Source organism: Tiliqua scincoides, chromosome 1, assembly GCF_035046505.1.
Source record: "Tiliqua scincoides isolate rTilSci1 chromosome 1, rTilSci1.hap2, whole genome shotgun sequence".
NCBI lineage: Eukaryota > Metazoa > Chordata > Lepidosauria > Squamata > Scincidae > Tiliqua > Tiliqua scincoides.
The window spans coordinates 307,422,894-307,439,305 of NC_089821.1; the positions used below are offsets into that span (position 1 = coordinate 307,422,894).

Below are 16,412 nucleotides of genomic sequence, written 5' to 3' on the forward strand. Positions count from 1 at the left end.
TCCCTCCCTCGACGACAGGGGACAGCCCAAAGCTGGATAGAGAGGACAAGGCTGCAATCCTTTCCTGGGAGTAAGAATCATTGAATAAAATGGGACTTACTTCTGAGTAGGCACGCATATGATTGCACCCCAAAACGCTCCTCTTAGGATCCAGGAATCTGGATAAACTGGGCCTACGTCTTGTCCCAGAGCTCGAGTCTCCTCCTCTCCCCAAACCCCCTGAGACGCTCCCTTTCCCCTAAAGAGGCTTGCGGAACCTTTCAAGTCAGGTTCGCACCAGCTTCCGTAGACAGACAGACGGTCCTTTTCATCCGATTGCTGAGAGGGACACGTGAAGCGTGCGGAGCGTAACCCACGGAAGCTGGTGCTGCTGAGATGATGGGTTGGCCTTCTGGCTACCCCTCTGCGGATCGTGAATGAGGAACGTTAGAGGATGGACTGCGGGTGGGTGGCGTAGCCAGAGGGAGCAAGCACTGGGTTTTGCAGGCGCCTGAGAGCCCCAGCCTAGGCATGTCTACTCAGAAGTAAGTCCCATTAGCGGGACTTTACTCCCAAGTCCAGAATTACAGCCTAAATGTACTTGGAGCCGGCCGAGACATATCTACTCAGAAGCAAGCCCCATTATATTCTATGGGGCTTACTCCCAGGTCGTTGCGGACAGGATTTCAGCCTAAACCTACTTAAAGTCCCAGCCTAGGCATGTCTACTCAGAAGCAAGCCCCATTATACTCTATGGGGCTTACTCCCAGCCCCAGGTCGGTGTGGACAGGATTGCAGCCTAAACCTACTTAGAGTCCCAGCCTCGGCATGTCTACTCAGAAGCAAGCCCCATTACACTCTATGGGGCTTACTCCCAGGTCGTTGCGGACAGGATTTCAGCCTTTAGTATTGGCAACCTTCAGTCTCGAAAGACTATGGTATCGCGCTCTGAAAGGTGGTTCTGGAACAGCGTCTAGTGTGGCTGAAAAGGCCGATTCGGGAGTGACAATCCCTTCCACACCGGGAGCAAGTGCAGTCTGTCCCTGGTCTGTCTCCCTGGCTATGGGCCTTCCTTCTTTGCCTCTTAGCCTCAGACTGTTGGCCAAGTCTCTTCAAACTGGAAAAGGCCATGCTGCACAGCCTGCCTCCAAGCGGGCCACTCAGAGGCCAGGGTTTCCCACTTGTTGAGGTCCATCCCTAAGGCCTTCAGATCCCTCTTGCAGATGTCCTTGTATCGCAGCTGTGGTCTACCTGTAGGGCGCTTTCCTTGCACGAGTTCACCATAGAGGAGATCCTTTGGGATCCGCCCATCATCCATTCTCACGACATGACCGAGCCAACGCAGGCGTCTCTGTTTCAGCAGTGAATACATGCTAGGGATTCCAGCTCGTTCCAGGACTGTGTTGTTTGGAACTTTGTCCTGCCAGGTGATGCCGAGGATGCGTTGGAGGCAGCGCATGTGGAAAGCGCTCAGTTTCCTCTCCTGTTGTGAGCGAAGAGTCCATGACTCGCTGCAGTACAGAAGTGTACTCAGGACGCAAGCTCTGTAGACCTGGATCTTGGTATGTTCCGTCAGCTTCTTGTTGGACCAGACTCTCTTTGTGAGTCTGGAAAACGTGGTAGCTGCTTTACCGATGCGCTTGTTTAGCTCGGTATCGAGAGAATGAGTGTCGGAGATCGTTGAGCCAAGGTACACAAAGTCATGGACAACCTCCAGTTCATGTGCAGAGATTGTAATGCAGGGAGGTGAGTCCACATCCTGAACCATGACCTGTGTTTTCTTCAGGCTGATTGTCCGTCCAAAATCTTGGCAGACCTTGCTAAAACGATCCATGAGCTGCTGGAGATCTTTGGCAGAGTGGGTAGTGACAGCTGCATCGTCGGCTTATACTTATATGCATTTGGGCTTATACTTTCCTCTTACCCTGGGGGCTGGGGGCTAAGAATAGGCCCTCAGTTTGGCTGTACTTGTCGTAAGAGGCGACTAAACAGCCACCGGGTAGATGGGACTCGGATTTCAGCCTAAACCTACTTAAAGTCCCAGCCTAGGCATGTCTACTCAGAAGCAAGCCCCATTATACTCTATGGGGCTTACTCCCAGCCCCAGGTCGGTGTGGACAGGATTGCAGCCTAAACCTACTTAGAGTCCCAGCCTCGGCATGTCTACTCAGAAGCAAGCCCCATTACACTCTATGGGGCTTACTTCCAGTCCCAGGTCGGTGCGGCTAGGATTGCAGCCTAAGCCTACTGGAGCCCCGTCCTGGGTAGGCGTACTCCGAAGCCATTCCCCTTGGGGTGAGTGCGGCTTTCTCCCAGGTGAGCGCGGACAGGAGTGCAGTCTCCCCCTCCCCCCGGGGCCACTGGTTGGCGGCGCGGCGCGGCCCCCCGGGATTGGCAGTGACGGGCAGGCGCCGAGGCGCCAGCAAATCAGCGCCGCCCGCGGAGGAGGGCGCCCCTCCCTCCCTCCCTCCCTGGCGAGTGGAGGCGCGGGCGGAGCGCGGGCGGCGCAGTCCCGGTGCCGGCGCCGTCGGGTGCGCCCGCTCGGCTGGCGGCGATGTTCGGGCTGCCGCTGCTGAACTTCAGCCCGGCGCAGGTGGCGGGCGTGTGCGAGACGCTGGAGGAGAGCGGCGACGTGGAGCGGCTGGGGCGCTTCCTGTGGTCGCTGCCGGTGGCGCCGGGCGCCTGCGAGGCGCTGAGCCGGCACGAGTCGGTGCTGCGCGCGCGCGCCGTGGTGGCCTTCCACGCCGGCCACTACCGCGAGCTGTACCGCCTGCTGGAGGGCCACAAGTTCCCGCGCGAGTCGCACGCCAAGCTGCAGGCGCTGTGGCTGGAGGCGCACTACCGCGAGGCGGAGCGGCTGCGCGGCCGCCCGCTGGGCCCGGTGGACAAGTACCGCGTGCGCAAGAAGTTCCCGCTGCCGCGCACCATCTGGGACGGCGAGCAGAAGACGCACTGCTTCAAGGAGCGCACGCGCCGCCTGCTGCGCGAGTGGTACCTGCAGGACCCCTACCCCAGCCCCGGCAAGAAGCGCGAGCTCGCCCAGGCCACCGGCCTCACGCCCACGCAGGTCGGCAACTGGTTCAAGAACCGCCGCCAGCGCGACCGCGCCGCCGCCGCCAAGAACAGGTGGGGCGCGCGGGGCCCGCGGGAGCGGGGTGGCTGGAGCCCTTCGAAAAGCAGGCTGGGTGGGGAGGCAGAGCTTGCACACCTCACGCAGTGGTGGCACTTTTGAAGGACTCTGGTGGGGAGGCTCTGCCTCACCTGCCCCCCCACCCCCTATTGCCAAACACCCATCAAAGTCTTATCACCTCCAGTAGACTTTCTGGACCTGTCCTGGCATGTTTATTCCTTGGTTAATATACCATCACCCTTGGACGTGATGCTTGGCAAGAAGGAGAGGGCTGGTCTCTGCCTTGACAAGCTTACAGTCCTAAGCCACAAGGGAGACCAGCTAGGAACTGAGACAGGAACAAGGAGGGAAGAGAATGGGCTGCGTCCACTACCTGTCCTTAGGCAGAGAAGGCACTTGGCAAGCCAGGAGCGCATGATAGAATTTGATGGGCATGCGAGGTTACATTATTAATGGAGGTGTTTGTTTCCAGTGAGTAGAATAGGTTTACAGCCTCAATCTCACTGAATACAGTGGGCTAAGTGAGGTGAATAACACCGTTTTCAAACACCTCTGTTCATTTACTGCAACTTTATCCCATGTTTCCCCCAAAGATCTCAGGGTCCTGCCCCTATTTCATCCTCACAGGAATCCTGCAAGGTGGATTAGACAGAGACATGTGGATGGCCCAAGGGGACGTGGTAAGCTGCATAGCTGAGCAGACAGCCCAACTGGAGTTCCCCAGTTGTCATCGGACAGTCCACCCCTTACTCCACACAGGCTGAATTCTACGTATCCAGTTTCATATTACCCGTTCATTGTACAGAAAACTGCTTAGGCTGTAGCCCTGGGTATCCTTCTTCGCTTCCAGTGGGATTGATTTAGGGGTAGACATCTTTAGGATGGAGTTGCAGGGAGGCAATTCTAAGCATTTGTAAAGAAGGATGAAATTACTGAGCACACTTCAGTTCAGGATGTACACGACAAATCAAACCACAATTAAGATGGTTGGATTTCCACATTTGCTGTGTTTTCATTGCCTCTGAAGCAGTGTTTCCCTTTAATCCTGTTAGCACTACCTCTTCTCTTCCAAATGGGTTGATACAGACTGCATTCTCTTTTCCAACCCTCACTTATTTATCTGATTCAGTATATTGTTAGTTTGGTGATTAGCCTCTAAAAAAGGGATAAAAAAGATTAATTATTAGGGTGAAAATTAATTTTCAGGTTTCCAAAACCTCCCAGCCATCATTGTTTGGCATGACTTCAGTGGGTCTGACATCCCTGATCCTAATGACAAATTTTGAGAACCTCCTCCATTTGAAATAAATGGATATCACCTCATCTTATTGTGCCGGTGATTAGACATGCAAATAGAATTGCAGCTTGACCTGCCTGTCCTCAAACACATTAACAGTGGAGGAATGCCATGTGAGCCCTGTGTCTAAAGCTTGGTCCTAAATGCAATGACAAAAAGTGAGTATCAAGTTTTGCAATTTATTGTCCTTTTGGAATTATGATTGGGCCACAACAGACATCAGGAAGGGCGAACTGTACTTAGAAAATTAGTTCTGATTAAATCAGTGAGAGGGATTGTATTTCTGAGTATATTGAGGATCGGAGAGGTTATTATTTCAACCATCAGGATGAATTTCCTCACTATGTAAATCTTTGATCTTACACATTCAGGTCAGATGATGCCAGATTTCACCTGTATTCATTTCTGCATCTTTTTGGAGGAGTCTTAGGGCCCAATCCTATCCAACTTTCCAGCACCGTTGCTGCTGCAATGCAGCCCCAAGGTAAGGGAACAAATGTTCCCATTCCTTGAGGATGCCTCTGTGACTACCTCACCACTACAGGATACAGTGCACAGTATGTACTGGAACAGCTGCACCAGCACTGGAAAATTGGATAGGATTGGGCCCTTAGACAACTGCAAACCAAGTTTTCAAAATTAAAAGAAAAAAGGGAATGAAAGCAGGGGAAAAAAAGAAATTATATAATACAGATTTTATTATTTTATAATCCTATAGATTCTGTAGCAATTTATCTACAACTACAGCTTTATCTCTCTATCCATAATTAGACACAGGCAAACTGGTTTAGAATAGGCATATATCAAAATACAGTCATGACAGAGGGATATCATTTATTAACATCGTATTATGCTATGCTTGCTGTCACCCATCTATAGACATGAATATTTTTATACTGTAAATACTCTCTGATACATAGATGAACACACACACACACACTCTCTCTCTCTTCATAATATTTTTAACAGCCCAGATAAACCAAGCGGTTTGGCTTAACAGGATGGTGAGTCAGGTTGATGGCTCCAGTCTTAAACACAGCACTATCCTAATCAGGTTTACTTGGAAGTAAATCCCCTTGAGTCCAGTGGACCTTATTTCCAATACGATTGCATTAGGTTTGGTTTTAATGTAGCTTACGTTCAATAGTGAGGTTTAAACTTCCAATCTAAAAGCAATTGCTCCTGAGTAAATATCTTTGATTTAAAGTAGGCTTACTTGTGAACAAAGTGTTTGAGCATAATTCTACCTGTGCAGAGGGGCATGCAAAATGCTATTTCAATGGATTTGTCTGCCCCCAGATGCATTCATCTAGTGTCCATCTGTAAAGAATATAGATGAATAACACAATACAGTGGTCCTTGATTGTATTCTGTATTCTAATGCATATGGATACAGCTCTATGAAACATCTATATTCTTTGTAACTGATAACTCAAAATAATAATGTCTCATAGAATGGAACCTGTGTGTGTATATTTGCATGTTATAAATATTTTAGGATACAAATTTAGGACACACAATTCCTATACAAATCCTGTCAGCCTGTTTTCACCAGTATCTTTTCTTTTGGAGATGGCGGCTTTGTTACAGTTGAGATATATTTAGAAAAGTTGCTCAGAGTTGTCATATTGTCATTGCTAGGTGTGTGTGTGTGTGTGTGTGTGAGAGAGAGAGAGAGAGAGAGTACAGTATAAGTTCTCTTGAAAAGAAAAATCTAAGTGAGGAGAAAGCATTTCTGATGTCTTTTAGATGCATTAATTAGCATGAGTGACCTATATTTTAGAGGAGGCGAGTAACATGGCCCAATTCACAACCCTGTTACTCCAGAGTACTTGAATGTAAATAGGTTTAGTTGCAATGACTTCGACAGGATTACTCTCAGCTTAACTCCAAGGGATACGGCATTTGTTGCAAACAGAAGGCTGCAATCCTATGCACACTTATCTAGGAGTACCCCCCTCAAATGGAGAGTTACTTCTGAGTAAACTTACTCAGGTCTTCATTGCCTTCCACCATGCCATATTTGGAATGAAGCTTAAATTAAAAAAAAATGTTAAGCAAGGTGAACATAAACCTGCCTATATTTAGTTAATAGTATTTTTCTTGGTAAGAAATGTAGTTGGTTTCCATGGAGTGTTCTTCTAAAAATGGCAGCAGACCTGTACATCTTGACCTGGGAGTATGTTCCGTAGAGAGAAAATTTGGCATGGATCATTCACACTGCAGTGAAATATAACTTCCTAAATCAATTATCCATTCCAGAATGATGATCAAAGAGAGTTTTGCAGCAAATGTTCAGTATACTCTTATGCAGTGGCATAGCTAGAGGGGTGCAAAGCACTAAGGAGCTAGGAGCCTTGGCATACAAGTGGCCCCACTCCATCTGAGCCATTCCAGGTGGTGGGAGCAAGGAGGGCAAGCCCCCCTGCAAAACTTAGTGCTTTGCACCCCCTCTAGCTATGCCACTGCTCTTGTATATGCTTAGGAATCAAGTAAAGACGGGGGAAGGGGGGAGAGAAACCTTCAGCATACAACACTTAACAATATAATAATATCCATATTCCTATTCTTGCTTGTGCCTCAAGTATTTCCAAATATAATCTAAGATACAACAGGAAACAGGTCCTTCAAAATTTGCTTCTTTAACAGCTTGGTTGAGAAAACACATTTTCTTATATTATTATGTGAATATTTGTGGACCGTTCATTAACAAACACAAAACTGCATACAAAGTATAAATCCCAGCAGAAGAAAATTCCCTCTTTCGAATTCCAATTTCAGTTGCATTAGACCTATTTTTTAAAATTACTGGAAAGGGTTGGAACCACACTGGCTCGCACATTTGGATTCTGCTGAAAACTCATCCTCCCTCCATTGTAATGTGATCATGGTTAAATTGGTTGATGGGAGGGGATAAACCACATTTGAAATGGGGGGGAGGTTAGTGGCCTCAAATAAGGGACCTAATATATATTTCTCAAAAAAGCTGCTGGAACACAATAATACATCAATTGTCATTACACGTTATAATCTGCAGAACTAGAAACTATAATTTCATTACTGAATTATGGAGATTATGCCCAATTATTTTATTTGTTTTAGCCTGGGCATTTTAAACCACCCATTTCTGCCAGCTTGGCCTAATTAACATTGTTCTTTCCTCCTTTGTTCTAAGATCAGCGGTCAGCTATATAACAAGGAGCCTGGTCACATAAAGCAGAATGATGTCATTGTTATTCATTCTTATTGTTGTTATTATTATTATTATTATTATTATTATTATTATTATTATTATTATTATTATTATTATTATTATCGATATAGTACACTTCAACCGTTCAAAGTGCTTTACAGATGTAGTTTATTTTGGTTTTAATCGCACAGTCTTGCTGAAGGTATTATATACAGTAGATTAAAAACCTTGCAGTGTTTCAAACCAGCAGTGAGAAAGCAGACTGTATTCTACTGATAGATCTTTGAGTGATTTGCAATAGAGATCTGTGAGGGCTTCTGACTCTTTAACAACAGCTAAATGGCTCTTTTTTTCCTTGCACTGTAAACATACTGCTCAAAGGCACCCTATTCCTCAATTCTAAGCGTATTTTGTTCTCCTTTTCTAGTTGCTGGACCTCAGGGTTCTAGTCCAAAACAAAAGGAGATGCCACAAACCTGAAGTCTGCCCACTCCTGTTTTAAACCGTTTTAAAACCCCAGTCTTACATAGATTTAGCAGTACCATTTAGCTAGGGAAAGGTTGTCTCTCCCTCTTTTGTACCACATGTGCTTTTTCCTCAGGAGCATTTATGAATCAAACTGGGTCTTGCATACTGAATACTGTAGCTATTATTCTGTACAATTTACTGGGCTCTGTATGCATGTTAACGGTATAAATTCCTTTGCTTAAACACAAAAAAGGTGTGTGTGCCTATGCGTTTGAGCTTGACCCGTGCAGATCACACTTGTAGTTATTGTAAGATACAGTAAAAAAAAAAATAACCAAAACAAATGCTTTTTAAACTGAATGGACTTTTTGGTATTTTACCTTGAATGTATTCAGGAGTAGGCTTTTTGATCTTGCTGAATGTTACACCTTTTCCCTAATTAAACCTGAAATGGCATATAATTACAAAGTCCTATGATTTCAATTATAATTATATTCGAAGAATTCCCCCTTCCCATTTGATGGATTATGTGGAAATGACTTCTACTGGGGAAAAATGAAACTGACTTACGGGAAAATAAATAAATGGGACAGAATGTCTCTACCTTTAACCATTGTATAGAAGATGGAATAATTTTGGCAGGTGCAGCTCAACTTGGAAGGGTTTAAAAAGCTGCACCTGCCAAAATTCCCTCTACAATGATTAAAGATGGAGGCACTCTTTCCCACCGTATCTGGTAGCCCTATATAAGATCCAAGTATGTTTAGGTTGCTGCTTTTAGGGCTCCACAAAACTATATTTTTCTCTCATTCCATGTCTGATTTCATATGAATTTCATACGAATGAAATCATATAACTTACTGCACAATCCTATTCGTATTTACTCAGAAGTAATTTCCAGTGTATTCAGCGCAGCTTACTCTTAAGTGTGTATAGGATTGCAGCTTGAACATTCTCAGAAAACCACAGCAGAAAGGGTTAAATTTATAGTATGTGAAAGAAAGCTGCAGTGCTGGGTAAGAAATGCCTTCTAACAGATACTACTGCCTGAGTTATGCATCCATAACTACTACTACTACTACTACTACTACTACTACTACTACTACTAAAATCTGGAAGTGTAATTTAAGTGCACCATTGCCTCATTTCAGTCACATGGATTATTGTATTGCCTGAGTTTTAAAGCCTTTGTGAAGATGCAAAACTGTAGTGTGGTATACACACATGCACACAAACACATGGTGGTTTTGCATAATGGGCTGTGTGAACAGGAGCTAACCCCTCAAAAGCTTCATTCAGCATTCCCAACTGATTTGGTGCTCTTCCTGGTCCATAACCAGGATGTTTACCCTTTCAGTGGCACCAGTGGTTTTCAAACTTTGTACCCTCAGGGAACCCTTCTCACATTGGCTTATCTGCTAAAGAATTCGTATACATCTGCCCCTGATTCCCTGCCTGCTGCAGAAGATGGTGATGGGTCATCCCTGTGCTAGCCAAGAATGTATCCCACAATACACGCAACACCTCCCTGTGGCTTTGGAATTTAGGGAAAGATTGGTAATGTTCTTTTGGGGAAGCTCATCAAACATTTTTATTAAGGAACCTCTTAACAACCATCCAAAAAACCCCAGTATCCTGAGGAGCAGGGGGTTGGTCAGGTGGAATACTAGCTAAGGGTTCACCAGGCCAGGCTGACTTCTGAACCGAGTGACAGTAGTAGCACCCAGTGTTCCATCAGGGTCAGGCAGAGCCTGCCAGCGGGCTAGTGCAGGCCTTTGCCCCAGGACTCGCAGGGACTGGTGCCAGCACTGCCTGGGAAATTCTAGGAATAGAGTTTGAAATCAAGGGACTGCATCACATTGTTCATTACCTAATACTGTACTGAAACTGACAAAATGACATTCAGCAGAGACCAGTGCAAGTTTCTGCACTTAGGCAAAAAAAAAAAAAAATCAATGTCCTTGGTATAGACTGGGCCAGTCTTGGCTTTGCAGTACAATGTGTGAAAGGGATCTTGGTGTTATCATGGATCATAAGCTGAACATGAGTCAGCAATGTGAGGTAGCTGGAAAGAAGGAAATGAGGTGGGGGTTTTTTCTTCCCTTTTCTATCAAGGGAAGTGGTGGGTTCTTCTTCCTTGCTGGAAGTCTTAAGGCAGAGACTTTAAAGGCACCTTTTGGAGATACTCTAAAGATTTTCCTGCTTCATGCAGGGGTTGAACTGGTTGGTTGGTTGGCAACCTTCAGTCTTGAAAGACTATGGTATAAGCCTACAGCACCCGGTATTCCCAGGCGGTCTCCCATCCAAGTACTAACCAGGCCTGACCCTGCTTAGCTTCTGCGATCAGACGAGATTGGGCATGTGCAGGGGGTTGAACTAGATGGCCTTGAAGAGGCCTTCCAACTCTTATTACCTGATTCTGGTTTCAAGTGCAGGGTAGGTTAAAGCATTGGGTGATCAAAATAGGTGACTGGGATAGTAACAGCGGAATGAATGAAAAGATGTTTCTGAAAGCTAATGTGGCAGCTGGATATGGGACTGCAGCAGTAGACATTAACAGCCCAATACTTTGCCCTGGTTTGCCCTTCCTCCGCCCAATCCCACTCCTCCCCCCCAAAAAAAGTCTCTTTGCTGCCTGGTGGCACAACTTACCGGCTGACGCTCCCAGTGCTGAACTCTTTGTCACCACTGCTGCTTTGCTTATCACCGACAGTGACCTGCCTTATGGCACTCGTGTGATGGTGGTTGCTGGGGTAGTGCGCAGGCCGCCAGTGCTGCCCAGGCATAGGATTGGGCCCTTAGAGAGCTAAAGGTGAAAAGTTAGGCATTGCTGCCCTTGCTGTGCACTTCCATTTCTTTTGTATTGGTATCAGCTCTGGTCAAACAGGTTTATGGAGTGTTACAAAAACCTACAGAAAATAGTATTTAGGGGGCCCAAACAAAACAAAGTAATTAGAGGGCAAGATTTGTCTTGCTTATATTTTTGCTCTGTGGCAGAGTAAATTTCCAAAATAAATTTCCACCGAGGCTTTTGCCTACTTCCCACTACACCCATTGTGTAAGACCAAGAGTTCAGATTCTAACATTTGCTGCTGTTTTTTGAGTAAGAGCATGAATTGAAGTCCCAGGGACCCAGGGAGTAGCAGGAGCCTGCGATAAGATTTCCAAAAGCTTTGGGGAGAAAAATGAATATGGTCACTTCACTGTCATGTGCTCGTGCATTATCTTGAGTCCAGGTACTGGATATTATACTGGGTAGTGGACGGACAAAAGGAAATGCTTCTTCATGTGATGTAAAATAAATGTGTGAACTTTGTTGTTACAGTCTCTACTAATGGTCAGTCGCTTAGAAGGTTTTAGAAGAGGATTAGACACATTCTATCAGACACATTCGATCTATATAGTGCTAGTCATGATGACTATATAGAACCTTGTTTTCAGAGACCCTATGCCACTGAGTAGCTGTCGCTCGGTGGGGGAGGGACGGGGCAACCCATTCATGACTGATGTGACTCACATCAGGTGGTGTATGTCAGGGAGAGCAACAGACTAGAGATACTCCTGATTCCAAGTCTGTTCCTGCCTTCCCTTTCTAGCCTACTGCAAATGGAGCAGCTTCTCTCTGCTCACCTACCCACTCACACTACCATGCGCAGTCCCTTTAAACAAATCAGGAAGTGTAGGACGTACTGAGAACTCCCAGCATGACCTGCACTTCCTGTTTTGTGAAAAAGGATTGTGCACGATGGAGTGAGGTTAGTGGCTTGATCTTTCTTCCCAGGTAGTGGCGTACTTGGGGGGGGCAATGGGGTCAAATGCCCCCACTGCCAGCTTTGCCCCCCCCCCCACTGCTCATTTATTGTGCCCGGAATTGTGGCTGGAGTGGCTGTGACTTGTGGCCACACTGGTCATGGTTCAGCACCATTCTAGGCTGCCCCCCTCCATTACAGGAGGAGGGTAAAGGGACAACCTGGAACAGCAGTGCGCCGGGAGTTGTGATTTCTAGCATGTTACTGCTCTAAACTGCCCCCTCCTCTCCTTTTATAAAAGTGGAAAGGAGGGGGGCGACTCAGAATGGTGCTGAATCATGGCCAGAGTGACAACTCACAGCCACTGACAACTCACAGCCACTCTGGTCACGATTCTGGGCTGCATCTTTCGCCTCCTTGGAGGAAGCATCATGCCCAGGATGACCTGGAGACGTCCACGGAGATGAAAGTCATGCCCCAGAGCAGCGCAGAATCATGCCAAGAGAGGCTTGAACTCCCGGCGTGATTCTGAAAGTGATTGCGGTGACATGATGATGCAATTACTTCTGGGTCAGGGGTGAGGGGGACAGCAAACAGAGTGGTGGTTCCAGGCAGGAAAAAGCCATGACTGCCACTGTTCCCAGGGTTATGGGGAGGGGGGCAGCATGCAGTGGCACTTGCATTAGTAGCAGTGGGTTGGGGTGGTATTAGACAGCAGTTCCCATTGGGACAGCAACACTTTGGGAGAGAAGAGCCATAAGACAGTGGCAGATCACATGCTATGCATGCAGAAGGTATCAGGTTAAGCCCTGGCATATCCAGGCAGCACTGGGAAAAACTGAAGAATTTGAAACAGTGGACATTGTCCATTAGTAAATAACACTGAGATACATGGACCAGTGGTCCGGCTCAGTACGAGGCAGTTTCATTTGTTTATGAGCTGTTTGCTTTTGTGCCCTGCTTGTGGACTTCCCAAAGGTATGTTGTTGGCCATCATGGGAACCAGGATTCTGGACTCGATGGACTTTTGGTTTGATAATCTACCATGGCTTTTCTTGTATTCCCTAGAACATAAGAACAGCCCCACTGGATCAGGCCATAAGCCCATCTAGTCCAGCTTCCTGTATCTCACAGCGGCCCACCAAATGCCCCAGGGAGCACACCAGATAACAAGAGACCTCATCCCCTGCATCTGGCATTCTGACATAACCCATTTCTAAAATCAGAAGGTTGCGCTTACACATCATGGCTTGTACCCTGTAATGGATTTTTCCTCTAGAAACTTGTCCAATCCCCTTTTAAAGGCGTCCAGACACTTTCATCTGGCATGGTGAGTCAGTTTCCAGCTGCCACCTCCCAGAAGATGTCAAATTTCTGAACCCCAAGGGGTTCGGCTTCCAGCAAACCACCTCAGATTTCTGGGTCTACCTGGCTTGCAGTTCCTTGGGAAGCCCAGCAGGGTAGTTTCTGATCCTAGAACAGGGCTTGTCAACCAATGGTCCTGCAAGTACTTCAAAGTATGGTAATGCAAGTGGTACCTGGCCATGCAGATTATCCTACGTGTGTCTGTCTGTGAAGTGCCACTACTACCATGGGGACCATGTAGCCAGTTGCATTGTTAGGCCCCAGTAGCACTCAGGGCTGGGTGACATCATAGAGAAGGGTGGCATCCCCTGCGCCTGTGCAATCATCCCCTCCCCTGCGCATGAACTGCCCTTGCGTCTGAAAACAGCTCCATTTGGAGCCATATGAAGCTGAGGGTGAGTATGAGGGCCAATTTTGTGGCATTTGCCGTGCAGCTGAGGTGAGCATATCCCTCAGCAGAAATGATGGGAAACCATCACTCTACTGTGGGAGGGCATGTATTGCCCCTGCCTCGCTATATCTATGCCACTGCACTGCCTGTCCTGACCCCATTGGAAGAGGAGATGGCTGGGGTAGCAGTGTCCCAGCAGTAAAGCATAGTATGCATTGAACCCTGGACCCTTCCCTCTAAGAGAGAGCAGATTAGGCAAGGAGGACGTTCAGTGAAGGAGAGGTCAGGATGCAGCAGCCTTACTGGAGAAGCCTCTCCCTGACTGCAGGAATGACTGCGGTGAACTGTCCACTCACGTACATAGCCTGGCTGATAATCTAATAAGAATGTATGTTGTCACTGCTCCATGGAGGAAGGGCTGGGTGGAATAACGGAATGTGATGATGAGCAGGTAGGACCTTTTGAAGATTCTGGGAAACCTATGTGTTGAACTTTCACTTGCAGTCCTCTTCTCAGTGTCAGTCTTGATGTGACCATAAGTGAAGCCTGGCAGGGACAATTGCCTCTCCTAAAAAGGGCCTGGCTCTATTTTTAGGGCAACTGTATATAGTAACAAATGCTGTCCCTCTTCCTCCACCAGCAGAGCCAGCGGTAGAAGGACAGATCATTCATTACTACATACAGTTGCCCTAAAAACAGAGCTGCAGAACTCAGAGGTTTTTCAGCTATTTTTGACTACTGTGCTCCAAACTTCCTGTGAACCTCTTGCGATACACGGGTTGAAAATTGCTTCAAAAGTTATTTGCTATGGTTAGAAACCTGAACATACGTATTTTGGGAAGAAGGTAGAATTGATGAAGCACAGTCGGAACCGAAATGCAAAGAATCTAAAATATTTGAAGTTTTTAGTTGTATTGCATATTAGTTACCCATTTTAACCTTATGAAACGTAAAAACAAGTCCATGGTGTCCATCAGCTATTTATGTACTACATTTTCAACCCAAACTTCATTTACAGAGCTTATTTTATTTATTTTTCACTTTTTAATACCACCCTTAGAAGAAACTCACTCTATTCATATTTAGGGTGCTTTGGGTGGTGCATGTATTTCCTTCCCTCCTTTTGTCCTTGCAACAAACCTGTGAAGTAGGTTAGGCTGAGGGATCATGATTGACCCAAAGGCACCAAGTGAGTTTCATCCCTGGAATCTCCCTGAGATGTTCAGGCTCTCAGTGCAGCTACAAAGTCGCCTGGCAATGTGTTGGAGCTGAGGATTAAATGGGAATTTGGTTGCGGAAAGGATGAAAGGCTGGTCCTAAGATATGGGGCTATCCCCACCCACCCACAGCCACCCACCACAGCTGGGTGGACTGAATGAAGAAAGGGAGGTGCACCCGTGGAATTAAAAGGGGGTGATTGCCTGGGCCTGAATGGGTTAATAATATCAGAAGTTTCTAATGATGGAAACTGAATTTCTGAAAGACTGGGTGCCTGGATAGGATCACCCTGAGTACAGGGAACATGAATGTGTGCCTTGTGAAGAAACCAGGGAGAGTAAGAGACCTGAACATAAGTTGTGACAGGACAAGTTGGGGGTTTAATTTGGACCACTCTGGAGGGTGGACTGAGTTCAGGTTGGGAAAATGGATGGAGGAGGGAAGGCTGTGTTTGGAGTAACCACAGGGGTGGGAGTGCTTGAGGGTCATAGTAGTGTGACTCTTAAAGTACAGTGGAAGGGCAGAGCATGGGAGGTAGGAAGGGATTGGGAGTGCATCTGGGTCTTCTGGTGGGTTGGGGTGTATGAAGCAGCCTTCCACAGAGTCAGACCATCTGTTCTTCTAGCCCAGTGTTGTCAACATTCACTGGCAGCTGCTAGCTGTCCAAGGTTTCAGGTGGGGGGAGCTGTCCTCCACCTGCCTGGAGGTGGCAGGGATAGAATCTAGGAACTTTTGTGCCTGTAGTAGGTGCTCCACCACTGACCCACATTGTAGCAGGGGAGCTCTGAGGGTTGGGTGAAGGATGCTTGGCTGGCGGCAAGGGGCACTAATAGGAGGGTGCAGGATTGGGGCTGATGCCTGGGGTGGGGCCCCTGCTGGGACTCTGTGCCTTCTTGGCTCTCCATGGAGGGAGGGGGGATCTCAGCCAAGGGGGGGTTGAGCCTGGGTGACGATGTCCTCCTTCCCCGAGTGACGGCTCCCTTCTCCCCACAGGCTCCAGCAACAAGTTCTGTCCTCGCAGGGTGCGGGGCAGTCTCTGCCGTCGGAGGAGGAGAGCACTGGGGAGCCACTGCTGGGCGCTGCCTCCAGCCCAGCCGCCAGCCTGTCCAGCAAGGCTGCTGCCTCTTCGGCCATCTCCATCACCTCCAGCGACAGCGAGGCTGACCTGTGAGGAGGAGGAGGAGGGACAGCCACAGCCAAGCCAGCCTGGATGGACACGCAAGTGAGCCCAGAGGCCCCGCCAAACACTCCGCCACTACTGCCGCCAGCCAGTGCCTGCCTTCCTGGCTGCCCGCATAGCTCTGCCTTGCCCGCCACCCTGTGCTGCTGGCTGGCTGGCTGGCTGGCCAGCCCAGCGCCGCAGCTGCCTGCCAAGGACCATCCGGGACTGCCAAGAGACTCGAGACAGACTGCTTGGAGGAACTTCGACCAGGATTTGTTGTGAGAAGAGTCAGTGGCATACCTGGGAGGGGGGCAAAGCACTATGTTTTGCAGGGAGCTTCACCACAGCATGCAAAGCGCTTTGCAGGAAGCCTCCCCACAGTGTGCAAGTGGACATGTGGACGCACCTCTGCTTAGCTCCCCCACCTGGAATGGCTCCAAAGGGGAGGGGCTGCTTGCAT

At 47.7% G+C, this 16,412-nt stretch overlaps 1 protein-coding gene across 1 annotated transcript; it reads left to right on the forward strand.

Annotated features, from left to right (window-relative positions):
- Window positions 1-2,533: 2,533 nt before the first annotated feature.
- SIX6 (SIX homeobox 6) lies at window positions 2,534-15,961 on the forward strand. Its single transcript, XM_066613727.1, has 2 exons — window positions 2,534-3,105; window positions 15,784-15,961. The coding sequence occupies exons 1-2, from the start codon at window positions 2,534-2,536 to the stop codon at window positions 15,959-15,961; spliced, it is 750 nt and encodes a 249-aa protein (XP_066469824.1).
- The last annotated feature ends 451 nt before the right edge of the window (window positions 15,962-16,412 follow it).